At 37.4% G+C, this 12,783-nt stretch overlaps 1 protein-coding gene across 4 annotated transcripts in view; it reads left to right on the top strand.

The window, feature by feature from the left end:
* Positions 1-12,783, top strand: part of GNPAT (glyceronephosphate O-acyltransferase) — a 32,183-nt gene that overhangs the window by 8,880 nt on the left and 10,520 nt on the right. For all 4 annotated transcript variants that reach the window (XM_032215242.1, XM_032215241.1, XM_032215244.1 and 1 more), the window contains exons 4-10: positions 4,120-4,249; positions 5,173-5,300; positions 5,593-5,668; positions 8,044-8,195; positions 9,809-9,939; positions 10,359-10,582; positions 12,104-12,349. In XM_032215242.1, coding sequence (XP_032071133.1) covers positions 4,120-4,249; positions 5,173-5,300; positions 5,593-5,668; positions 8,044-8,195; positions 9,809-9,939; positions 10,359-10,582; positions 12,104-12,349 — 1,087 coding nt within the window. The remainder of the gene's footprint in view (positions 1-4,119; positions 4,250-5,172; positions 5,301-5,592; positions 5,669-8,043; positions 8,196-9,808; positions 9,940-10,358; positions 10,583-12,103; positions 12,350-12,783) is intronic.

Here is a 12,783-nt window from a genome sequence, read left to right as displayed (position 1 = left end):
TTAATATGGGATTGGAGTAAACTGCAAAATAATTCCAAGGGTCTGTTTTGTTTTAAAATGTGTACCTTGCTACTGACAACTATAAAGGCATCAAAAGTAGTAACCTGTCTAAAATCCAGAAAGAGATGGTAAACCACTTATTTGTTGTGCCAGAAAATGGTGTAGATGAGACTGTATAAGTTACTAGAAATCAAGTTATTTCTTTTCCTACCTTCAGAAATGATAGTTGTGAGGTGAAACAGTGAATTCATTTTTACTCCAGCACATTTCCACTTAGTGCAGTATATAGTCTCTGCCCGTAACAGATGCCTTAGCACAGATGATTCTTTAAAAGGATTTCTTTATCCCAAACAGGGAAAGTCTCAAGGTATAAACAAAGCAGACTCCCACAGCCAAGTATAATAACTTCTGGGAGGTAGATCTTTGTTTGCTCAGTGTAACTAGTTGGTAAGTACTTGGAAGATTTACTCAGCTGGTAGAATATTAACTGAATGAGAGAAAATCTCAGTAACTAATTATGTGACTCAATCCTTTGTTGAAAAGCTGTAATTTTTCACTATGCTAGATATATTAGTAGTATCACAATTGGGCTTAGCATTGAGGGACTGAAGATTACTTTGTGGGGCATATAGAAATAGGTATAGTGGGTGAAGAACAAGTACGATAACAATTATGCAAACAAATTTTTTCTTGTATTATACTGCTTTCGATAGATGGTATCAAAGTTCCTACAGTTTTTCTCTATATGCAGAGCAACAACAAAACAAAAGGTATTTTAAGGTAGAAAAAACTTTAAAAAGCAAGAATTAGATTGGCAAATGAAGACAACTGTAAAGGTGGGATAACTCTGTCACCTTACAAATGGATGGATCTATTCTGGAAGTATGTAATTATGCCATGTTTTCATCATAAGCTATATGACTGAAGCAATACTAATATGGAAATCTGTTTTAACATAAAAATTGATACTTCAGGAAGATTTTTTCTAACAGTCATCTTTTTCATAGAAAAGGTTTTTTGCTTTCTTCAGTCACATGTTGAAACTGATTTCATTTTCTCTGGGTTTTTTGCTTTATCTTTGCTGTTTTCTAAAATAAACTTTTCAGCACTATGTGGGTAAATTGGTTTGTCATAGTATCAGGTGTATTAGTAAGAAAATGATCAGATGTGCCTGTTCTATTTAACCACACCTAGCCTATCAAAAGATAAATCTAGAATTAACCAAATTCATAGTTAGAAATATGTGACGAGGATTTCTTCTTAGAAGTATTACAAAACTTGGTTGCAATTGGAGCAGCCTGTAAAGTGAGGGGGTATTTATGCAAGAGGGCTTAATTTTGGAATGCTGTAGGCTTATGTCTGTAATAGAACTGCCCCATTTCTCAACTTCTTATTCCCTCCGCACTTTCATCACAAAATTTGTTGGGGACGATTTGAGTATTTGTGGAAGATTAATCGATAGATGATACGGGGTTTGAAGATGGAAACCATTGTGTTTTGCCGAATGGATCCTTTTTCAAGCGCATTTATTTACCTGATCTTGTATTTTTTTTTGTCAAAATAAGTTGGGATACAAAACTGATTGGTTTCATATTTCATATTGGCTCATATGCATATTTTTACAGGAATATTTAAAGATGGGAATAAGGGACAGATTGGTAACATTTTAGAAGTATGGCAATCGCTGTAATCAAAGATTTTGGTTGAAATTGTCACTTTTATAGGTAAAACTTTGACATATTCTCAAATAAGGGTAACAAATAGATTGGATTTTTAACGTATTTCAATTGTTAATTGATAAGGTACTTGTGTCTCTCACATGTAACCTTCATCTCTATAATCATCCCATGTTCCCTTCCCTTTTGCCTACCTCGTTCCATTGTACATCCTACATCAGCTTAACCTCTTCATGGATCTGATGAAGTGAGTCTTAGCTTATAAATTTCATAAATTTTGTTAGTCTGATAAGGTGCTACCAAACTCATTCTGAAAAATGGTCAGAGTAGACCATTTTTAATTATATATTAAAGTATTTGTAGATACTCTTGACCGTCCAGTTTTCTTGAATTCTGAACCAGAGTGATGAGACAAACTTTGCTTTGCTTATGCTGGGAGTGCATGGGGATGCTTAAGTTTACTATCTATCTATCTATCTATCTATCTATCTATCTATCTATCTATCTATCTATCTATCTATCTATCTATCTATCATCTATTTATCTATTTATCTATTTATCTATCTATCATCTATTTATCTATCATCTATCTGTCTATCTATCTGTCTGTCTGTCTGTCTATCTATCATCTACCTACCTACTTACCTACCTACCTACCTACCTACTCACTCATCCATCCGTCCATCCATCTGTCACATTTTGGAACCACCCATCTTCCCACAGAGGGACTCCTTGTGACTCCCTGTATTTTCTTACCACATTACCACATTTAGTGGTTAAAAGTCCATATTGTTGAGTAGCGTGATTTTTACAACTAATATAAGCAAACAAATTACTCAAGTTAGTACTCAGATCATTACCAACAAATGTCTTGTAGCTCCTTGATTTTAAGAAATATATCTGAATATGAAAACTATACCCAGAGAAATAGGTAAAAAGCAGCAAATAAAATAGTTAGCTATAGAATGGCAAAGCTTTTACAGACATATAGATGCACTTCATTCAGAACATAGCCTAAATTTTAAAAGCATTGGACTTTGATCACTCCGTTTCTATCAATCTTTGTCATGGAATACGATTACAATTTAGAAAACTATTTGGGAAAGGGTCTGGCTATTCTTATACAAAACAACCTCTGACCCATTGGATCATTCTTTCAGATATGCAGGTAGTTCTTGACTTATATACAGATAGTTCATTTAGTGACCGCTTGAAGTTATAACGGCCCTGGAAAAAGTGACTTATGACCATTTTTCACACGTAACCACCATTGCGGCATCCCCATGGCCATTTGATGAACATTCAGATGCTTGGCAACTGACTCATATTTGTGATACATGCAATGTCCCAGGGTCATGTGAACACCTTTTGCGACTTTCTGACAAACAAAGTCAACAGGGAAGGCTTCCCATTGACTTTCTTCCTGTAAGCTTCCCAGGAAGGAAGTTGCAAGTCCAGACCTGCCACTGTGCGCAGCCAATGATCACATGATCCCCATTGAGTTTTTCCCTTCAAGCTTCTCAAGCTTTCCCATTAATTTGTGCGAAGGTGTTAGACAACATTGTAAATGAGGGTCATGTGATCCCAGCAGCATGGCGGCAGCAAGGAAATGGCAAGAACTTTTCAAAATTTTATTTCCACGGGAGTCACAGGTGCCAACATTAGCTTATTTGAGGTGCCTTGTTTGAAAATGTTTTGCCCTGTGTTGCACCATTTTGCTCAGTAAAGATTACAGACACAAGAGTTTGAGCAGTATATAGATGACAGACTGGTACTAAGCACTGTTCTATACTTCAACTGAAGACTCAGTGAACTAATTTGAACTTTGGACAATGCAACTTGAGTTCCCCACCATTTTTTTCCAGATAGAAATTATTGGGAATTACCTAGTGCAAAATATGTTGGATGCTGGTTTGGGGGGAAAGCAAATTTTTTTTTAAAATCCAATCAAAGGAATTGTTATAGTGAAATATGGGAGAAAAGAGTTGTGAATTATAAACACCCCATAACTGTTGTCCTGTCAAAGTATAGGGCTAAATCCTAATTTTTGCAGGCATGTTTTTGTACATTTAGTCCCTATATAGTTGTTGGTTGTAAACTGCCCAGAGATCACTATGGCCAATAAATTTTATAAATAAATAAATAACTTAAGCAAATATGCCTTCTGAATTCTAGTCTTCCGGATTACATTTTAAGTTAAAGGGAAAGTCACATGTGAGTCATGGGAAATATAATTTGTGGCCATCATTAATGGTAGAGGGGTTACAGATAGATGTAATCCATGGATTTCAATGCAAAATGTGCATCTCTTGATAAAATTAGCATTTTAGCTTGTAGAAAACAAATGGCGTAGTAGAATGTGTTTTAGTAAAACATTGCCTTTTAAAACAAACAGTAATTCACAGCATCTCTTAAACTTAAATAACATGTTGTGTCCTCATAGTTACAACAGGCAATCCAAGAACATCCAGTTGTCCTGTTGCCCAGCCATCGAAGCTACATGGATTTTCTCTTACTGTCCTATGTGTTATATAACTATGACTTGACTTTGCCAGTCATTGCAGCAGGAATAGGTAAACATTTTAATTTTCTTAGCATTTGCTTTTAGTTCCCAGAATTTTATGTTAGTTGAAGGTGGCTTGATCTGTTATAAAACTGGATTGAAATATTTCTTCTTTATTTATGATCTCTCTGTGTTAAACCTCTGGGCAAAAAAACCCCCAACAACATTCAAAAAGGATGAATTCACAGTTTTCCCTGTAACTTGTTTTAAGGTAATTCAAATTTATGACTGCAAGTAATCCATATTCAGAAATTACTTTGAACTTCAACTTCTAATATATGTAAACTTGTAAACTTTAATAAACATGAGCTGCAAATGATCACATAATGCCACAAATAGATATAGAAACTGGAGCTCTTCAATAACTTTTTCAGTACTTTGTAAAGGTATATAAATTGAATATGTTAAAAAATTTAGCATGTTCTGTATACATACATTTTAGCTTTTTAATGAAAATCTGAATTGAAATTAACTTTGATTTAGAAACATTTAATGGCAGTTCAGACTTTATTTTAATATAATCAATTGAAGAAGCAGAAGCTATTAACTAAGCAGGGTTTAATTAATAGCCAGCTTCTCAAGGCAGAGATGTTAGTTAGGTCAACAACCATCACCCATGTTCAAAGTCAAAACACATAGCCCAAAAGTCAGTTGAACAGTCAGATAAGTAAGAAAAAAAAGGGCGGGGGACTATAATGGCTATAAAAGGGGGATTTTTATTAGCCAGGCTGTGTCTTATATATGTGTCTAATTAAGCCATGCAAAGTTTCCAGGAAACTGTACTAAGATCTAGTGAATCTAACAGACTTTCCTTGTTGGCCACATTCTATTAATGTAATTTTACAATAATGCTAGAGCTTCTGGACTTATTGGACTATCTTACAAGACTGACCACGACTGACTTCTTTCATCTATCTTCTGTCCTTTTGCTAGATTTCCTTGGAATGAAAATAGTTGGTGAGTTGCTTCGAAAATCAGGTGCCTTTTTTATGCGACGTACATTTGGTGGAAACAAGCTTTATTGGGCAGTGTTTGCTGAATATGTCAAGTGTATTTTAAAGGTGAATAACTTTAAAATAGCCAGTAATATTGTGTTGGTTTTTGCTCATGGTAGATAGTTCATCGGCAATATGTAAATATATATCTGTCTTGAGGAACAAGAGATTCCTTTTAAGTTTAGATGTTGAAAATCAGAGTTACATGTTTTCCTCTTAATTAAATTTTATAGTTATTTGCTGCTTCTTTTCCCCCCACAATTTTATGGATTGCTCGTCTGAAAAATGTATATATCTCACTTGCTTTGCTAATTGTTGACTTTTCTCTCTCTTTCTTTCTCTTTTCCCCTCTCTCAAGAATGGACATGCCCCTGTTGAGTTTTACCTTGAAGGTACTAGAAGCCGGACTGCAAAGACATTGTCTCCAAAGTTTGGTATGTAGGTCAAAAAGCTATAGCTGCTGCAGGCACAGATGATTTATTTTTGGTACAATGTGACTATGAATGCTTAAATTGATACTAGAAATCTGATAGGAGCATCTAGTGCAGGAGCATCTAGTCCCGTGGGCCAGATGTCTCATGCGCTGGTCAAGCCCACCTCCATTTAAGCAAAGGAAAAAAGTTGCAATATGTCACATGATGACATCGTGATGGCCCGAGTTTGACACCCCTGAACTAGAGGCTGGAAGATTCCATAAGATTATAGGGCCAGAATGTGTGCATATTCCTTCCATATCGGGGAAGTAAGTTGCAATCTCTCCCTTCTTCAAGAGGCAATTGGCATTACAAGCAATGGACCCTTACAATAATGAATATAGTGATAAGTGACATGCTAAAGAACATTTAATTTTCAAATTTCTGTAACTTCAGACTATAGTAACTCTGACTTATAAATTTTAAGAGAATCCAATCTTATTTCTGAACAGCTACTAGGGACTGATACATGTGCTTGAAATGAAAGATGTACTAAGTTATTTGCATGGTATAAACACATTGTGGCTTGGACATTTAGCCAGACCATTCCAGTGTAGGTGGCTGTCGAGCCAAACTGAAAACCAGTAAATATTGCTTCCTGATTTGAATCAAGCCATATCTGGTAGGGACATCTGGATGAGTAAAGCTAGGCTTGTGCATCTCATCCTCCCCACCTTTCTTCAGCAAGTGCCCACCTCCTCTCAAACTTTCCCCTTCTCTATCATTTGCTGTCATCCCACCACATATAGTGATTATGACGTTATCCATTCAGTTATGTCCAATTCATGATAATTCTGTGGACCAGATCTCCCCAGTCGGAAGTCTTCCGATCTCCCACTATTCTGAGGAGTTCTTTGCTCTGGCTGATGTCAGCTTTGATGGTGTCCATCCACCGTGTTCTTTGGTGGCCTGGTTTCCTTTTACCATTAACTCTTCCAAGCATAATTGCTTTTTCCAGGGAATTCTCTTGCATTACATCAGGGGTAGTCAACCTTTTTATACCTACCGCTCACTTTTGTATCTCTGTTAGTAGTAAAATTTTCTAACCGCCCACCGGTTCCACAGTAATGGTGATTTATAAAGTAGGGAAGTAACTTTACTTTATAAAATTTATAAAGCAGAGTTACAGCAAACCCCTACCGCCCACCATGAAAGCTGGAACGCCCACTAGTGGGCGGTAGGGACCAGGTTGACTACCACTGCATTACATAGTCAAAATAAGTGAGATACAGTTTTGTGATTTTGCCTTCCAGTTATATGTCTGGTGTTATGTGCTCCAGTACTTCCCGGTTAGTCACCTTTGCACAGGGGTGGGTTCCGACAGTCACTACTGCCAGTTTGCTTGTGGCTGCACTGCGCGTGCATCAGGGGTGGGTTTCAACCGGTTCGTGGCGGTCCCTGCGAACCGGTTGGTCGGCGAACCCGGAAGTAAGTAACTTCCGGGAACGGCGAAGGGTGCGCCCGCCCGCCCGCGGTCCTTACCCGGTTTTGACGAGTTCTGCGCTTCCACGCATGCGCAGGATGCATACAGCGCCTGTGCGATCCTCCAGGAGCAGCTGGAGCATCGCGCAGACGCTAGTACGCATGCGTGCACCACGCGCGTGCACGAGGACGCCGCTGGCCCCGTTCCAACCAAACCGGTTGGAACGGGGCGAGAAACCCACCCCTGGCGTGCATGCACAGAATCACAAAACAAGATGGCATTGTCTATGGCGCCACCCGGAGAATCAGTTTGGGGTGTGGCAGGCCTGGGTCGCTGCCGGTTCCAGCGACCAGGGCTGCCAAACCACTACCACTTTAACCAAACCTGTCCGAACTGGTAGGAACCCACCACTGCATTTGCTGTCCAAGGACCCACTGCATATGGTAACTGCCAATTACCTGCCTCAATTTTCCCAAGCTTCTTTTGCCTTATTTCCTTTTAGTTGGGAACTATATTTACCCCTGCTCCAGATACTCAGATGATAATAGCCCCTCCCTGGCTCTTCCCACTTCTTCCTTTCCCCTTCCCTTGTTTTAACCTCTCGCCTACATCCTGGGTAGCACTTGCTGTTTTGTCTGTTCTGGAACACCTTGTCCAACGTGTATATTCCAGTTCTGTGCCTGGATCAAACATATATATTTTGGATCTGTGTTTTAAAAAAAAGATTTACGGTATCTGAACGTGGACTGATAAGAACTTCCTGTTCTATGCATGAAATGGTTCATATGCAGAATTTTTTGCACAGCCTTAAAATCTAGGGTTGAATTCCTACAGAAAGATTAGGTATTAACTTAGACGTCTTTTAAAAAGGTTTTTTGTGCTTTATTTTTGAAGGTGTTCTTTGTATCTGCAGGTCTTCTCAATATTGTGATGGATCCTTTTCTTAAAAGGGAGGTTTTTGATATATATCTTGTCCCAATCAGTATCAGTTATGAGAGGGTGTTGGAAGAATTTCTTTATGCATATGAACTTTTGGGAGTCCCTAAACCAAAAGAGTCTACATCGGTAAGGAATCAAATTGGTGTATTTGTTCCCCTTGCACGTATCTGCTAGTCATTCCCGACTCTAGGTGGCGGTGCTCATCTCCGTTTCAAAGCCAAAGAGCCAGCGCTATCCAAAGATGTCTCCGTGGTCATGTGGCCAGCATGACTAAACATCGAAGGTCCATGTAACACAGTTACCTTCCCACCAAAGTGGTCCCTATTTTTCTACTTGCATTTTTACATGCTTTTGAACTGCTAGGTCAGCAAAAGCTGGGACAAGTAACAGGAGCTCACTCCATTACGAGGCACTAGGGATTATAATACTAAACTGTAAATGAGCATTATGAAAATAAAATAAGCTGGAGTGAGTTTAGGTGTCACCACACTTTCCCTTTTCTCTGTCCAATGCAGCTGCAAGAGGAAACCAGACATTTAGATTAATCACATTTAGATTAAACCATAGTTTATGATACTGCTTTATTTCAACTTCTTATAATTAGGAGACTGAACAATATACAAAACTGGTTAATCTAAAGTGAAGGCAAAAGATTCCCAATTCCTCACAGTTACACCTAAGAAGAAGAAAAAGAGAAAGCATTGCTTTCTGTTTTAATTCCTATTATGAAATATTATAGTGGTTACTCCCTTTAGGGTTCCCTTCTTCTTTTTGGGCCACTTCAGCTTTACTTCTGTTAAATAATTAAAATAATAGCATTATACCTCATAAACTTTTCGCGAGGATAAAAGCAGTAGGAATCATAATGCTGGACAAATTCAGAAGCAATATAGATAATTCTTGACTTACGACCACAATTGAGCCCAAAACCTCTGTTGCTAAGCAGGGAAGTTGTTAAATGAGTTGTGCCTCCTGTTATAACCTTTTTTTACCACAATTGTTAAACGAATCGCTGCAATTAAATGAATCACGTGGTCATTAAGCGAATCTGCCTTCCCCCATTGACTTTACTTGTTGGACCCGGTGAGCAGGTCAAAGGTAATCATATAACCTTGGAATAGTGTAACTCTCATAAATGCATGCCAGTTGCCAAGTGCCCAAATTTTGATCATGTCACCATAGGGATGTTGCAGTCGTCGTAAATGGGAAAAACGGTCATGTCACTTTTTTTCAGTGCCATTGTAACTTTGAATGGTCATTAAATGAAAAGTTGTAAGTCAAGGACTACCTCTACTGCAGAAATTCTGAGAAGATAAATAATACTTTATTATTAATAATATAATAAATGTAGCTATATGTATTATATTACATATAATTGTGTATGTAGTATACATATTACATATCATTATGTATTACATATAATTATGTATTTGATTACAGACATAATTATATTACAGATTTTCTATCTGTATATCTTAGGATGTGCTTTTTTCAGCAGGCCTAAGGATCCCTTGGAAACGGAGCCTGCAAGGTGACTTTATTATGGATGGATTTTTAAACACTCTTCCATGATTCTTCTCATATGTCTGTTTCTTGCTTTTTTATGGCTATTTTAAGATATGGTTTTTTTCTTCTTTTTCTTTTATTGCATGTTGTCAGGACTCACATTTGTGAAATCGGCTGCTGTGTAAAATCAGCCGCCCTTCAACATTTATTTTCATTTCATTTTTATTCTTCAGGGACTCTTGAAAGCCAGAAAAATTCTGAATGAAGATTTTGGATGCATACATATGTATTTTGGGCAGCCTGTGTCACTCAGAACATTGGAAGCTGGAAGAATGAATAAATATCCATTTAATTTAGTTCCAAGGTATACATTTAATGATTCAGTATTTTTAACAGTTTGCAAGGGGGAAAAAAAGGCTTTGGCACTTGTCTTTCATAGAGCTCTTATATTATCTGCAAAATTAACCACTGAATGTCAATGAAGAGAAACTCTTTTCTCTTCATTTGTTTCTAGTAATTGTTCAGATGTCTGTAACCAGATCTGGTAGCTCTGTTTTGTTGCATTTTGAAATCATTGGATAACTGGAACGTAAGGTGTGTGTTGTGTGTGTAATAGAAACTTGGAAAAGGCTTTGTTTATTAAGAGATAAGTTGCTTTTGAGCTGAAAGATTCTTTGAAAAAAAAAGCAAACCCAAGGACTCTTCTATGCTTCAATTAAAGCTGAAAAGGGATTGCAAGATAGCCATTATTAGTGCTTTGCTCATTGTACGTTTTCTTCTTAGGCACATTCCCCAAAAGCCATCTGAGGAAATACAGAAATTTGTCACTGATGTAGCCTACCAAATAGAGCTCTTGCAAATAGAAAACATGGTTCTGAATCCATGGATGTTGATTTGTACTATCCTGCTCCAGAATTTACCCGCCATAGATTTTGAACTTCTGGTGGAAAAGACACTTTGGTTGAAAAATTTAACTCAGCTATTTGGAGGATTCCTAGACTGGCCTGGTATGCAAGCACACTTGTACATCTTTTCCTTTTCTGAAAGCAGTATAGTTTGTATTATTCTTTGCTTCTATTTTAGGATAGTCAAAAACTAGAATTACTGCTGAAGAATATTTCTTTAGAAAGCTAAAGCTCTTCAGATTTTCTGATTATAATGGAGAATAAGGAACGTTTTGTATTTAAAAAAAAGAATTAGTAGAGTTAAATCCTATCTTTATATGGTTTAGTTTGAGGCAATGTTAATTATGTACCCACCTCTTATTTTCCCCACAACCCCGTTCAGTGGGTTGAGCTGAGAGAAAAGGACTTGCCTAAGGTCACCTAGAGAGTTTCTGTGCCTAAGGAGGAACTAGAATTCATGATCTCCTAGTTTCTGATCTAGTACCTTAACCAATGCACCAAAATTGAGTTGTGTCCTAGTGAAAATCCCAATAGAGATAGGTTTTGATTAATTTATCCAACCCTTGTCCAGTAGCTGATTTGACTTTCAATTATGTGTAAAATATTATCATTTAAAAGTAGAAGACACATTATAAATCAGTTTTTAAAATGTTTTATAAATCATGTTTTTTAAAAAGTATTTTGCCAAATTTAAGGAAAATCCTTCCCCCCAATAAGCCCATTTCAGTTTGTCATTACAATAAGGTTCTGAAAGTCAGAATTAATATTACTTGGGAAGAGGACAAATCTTCCTCAATTCCTGTTTTTCCTGATGCTTAACTGCAGTTCTTTTGGGTTTTTTTTGTTCTTTTTCACTAGTTTGCCATTAAATATTGTAAATATTTTTGATAGCTGCTGAGGGCAGGAAATAGAATGTTGTTGTACTTGCTGGTTGTTTGGACTGGTAAGGGGAAATCATTATTATTTTATGAGCAAGTTCCCAGTTCAGATATCTTTCTCCCATGTACAAAAATGTGGTGGTTCTTTCTAGTTTTGCCTGTATTTGTTAGAGGTTTTCTCCTATGTTTGCTTTTGATTTTCCTCCTTGCACTTTTGTAGATTTCACAAGAGGTGATTTAGCTGCTTCCAAAATGTATTAACTAATATAAAGTCTGGGAAGCTTTTCTTTAAAAAAAAAACATCTCCTTGCGCATTAATCACTTGAGCTGAAAATGTATTCCCCAGTATGCCAACAACAGCAAAGAATGTTTGTTTTGGATAAATCCTCATTTTTAAAGTTTGGAAACTTGAGGAAAAAACTTAGCCAGAAGTCTTGGCTGCTGTTTTCCCTTTAGTTCTTCGTTCTTTGGTAAGTTTAGGACGTTTTTTTTTTAAGGCTATTAACAACAGAGTAGCTCCTTCAAGCTGGGTCTTTTGGACATTTTTTTTCAACCCCCCCCCCCCCGAACTTCCCGAAAAGGTTCAGAAAGGCCCAGTCCATTCTGAATGCAAGACTGACCATTGTGAAAATACGTTAATTGCGAGACACCTCCTCCCACCAATTTATTTTCATAGTAAAGCAGAAAGCTAAAAGCATACCTTTGTAGGTACTGATACTCCTTTGCATTTGTTTATTGTTGTTAGATAATCTTTGTGCCAGCAAAGCTGTAAAATCTGCCTTGGCGCTGCATTCCAACATTGCCAGCTTGGTCAATGGGGAAGTGATCCTCAATGACAAAGAAATGGGATTTGTTACTACAGAGGACCCTGTGTTTCGGCGGGCCTTTTCCATCCTCCTGTGTGGGTCCTATAGGAATCAGTTGCTTAATATCTTTGTGCGACCAGCTCTTGTAGCAATTGCATTGGAAATCACACACAGTTCCAGAAAAGGTAATTTCATTTCTCTATTTTAATTACAAAGCTGCCACTAAACCACAGATAAACTCCATTGCTCAATTGCATAAGTTACTAAGTAAATGAACATTGAATTTTAATACTGTCCTCGGGCCCAAGAGCTCAAAGCATGGAGAGAATGTAGGTGCACCTAGATAAGCATGTTTTGTGAATAACTATAAAGAAGCTTTTCCACATAGAAATTTTCCTTGGGTTAGGTTTTAAGCCTATGAGCTAACCAACACTTTGTGAATAGATTTGAGCTCAGTTACTTTCTGAGCAAATCTATTGTCTTTCACTCTAGACCAGTGATGGTGAATCTTTTCGCCACCGAGTTCTCAAACCGGAACACATATGCATGTGTGCTCGCCGGAGCACCAAAAACCCAAAAACCAGCTGGCTGATACGCCATGCCTGCTTTTGGGGCATTT

This window comes from Thamnophis elegans, chromosome 4 (genome assembly GCF_009769535.1).
Source record: "Thamnophis elegans isolate rThaEle1 chromosome 4, rThaEle1.pri, whole genome shotgun sequence".
NCBI lineage: Eukaryota > Metazoa > Chordata > Lepidosauria > Squamata > Colubridae > Thamnophis > Thamnophis elegans.
Note: the sequence above shows the minus strand (reverse complement) of the source record. Positions and strands in the feature narration are given on the sequence as shown.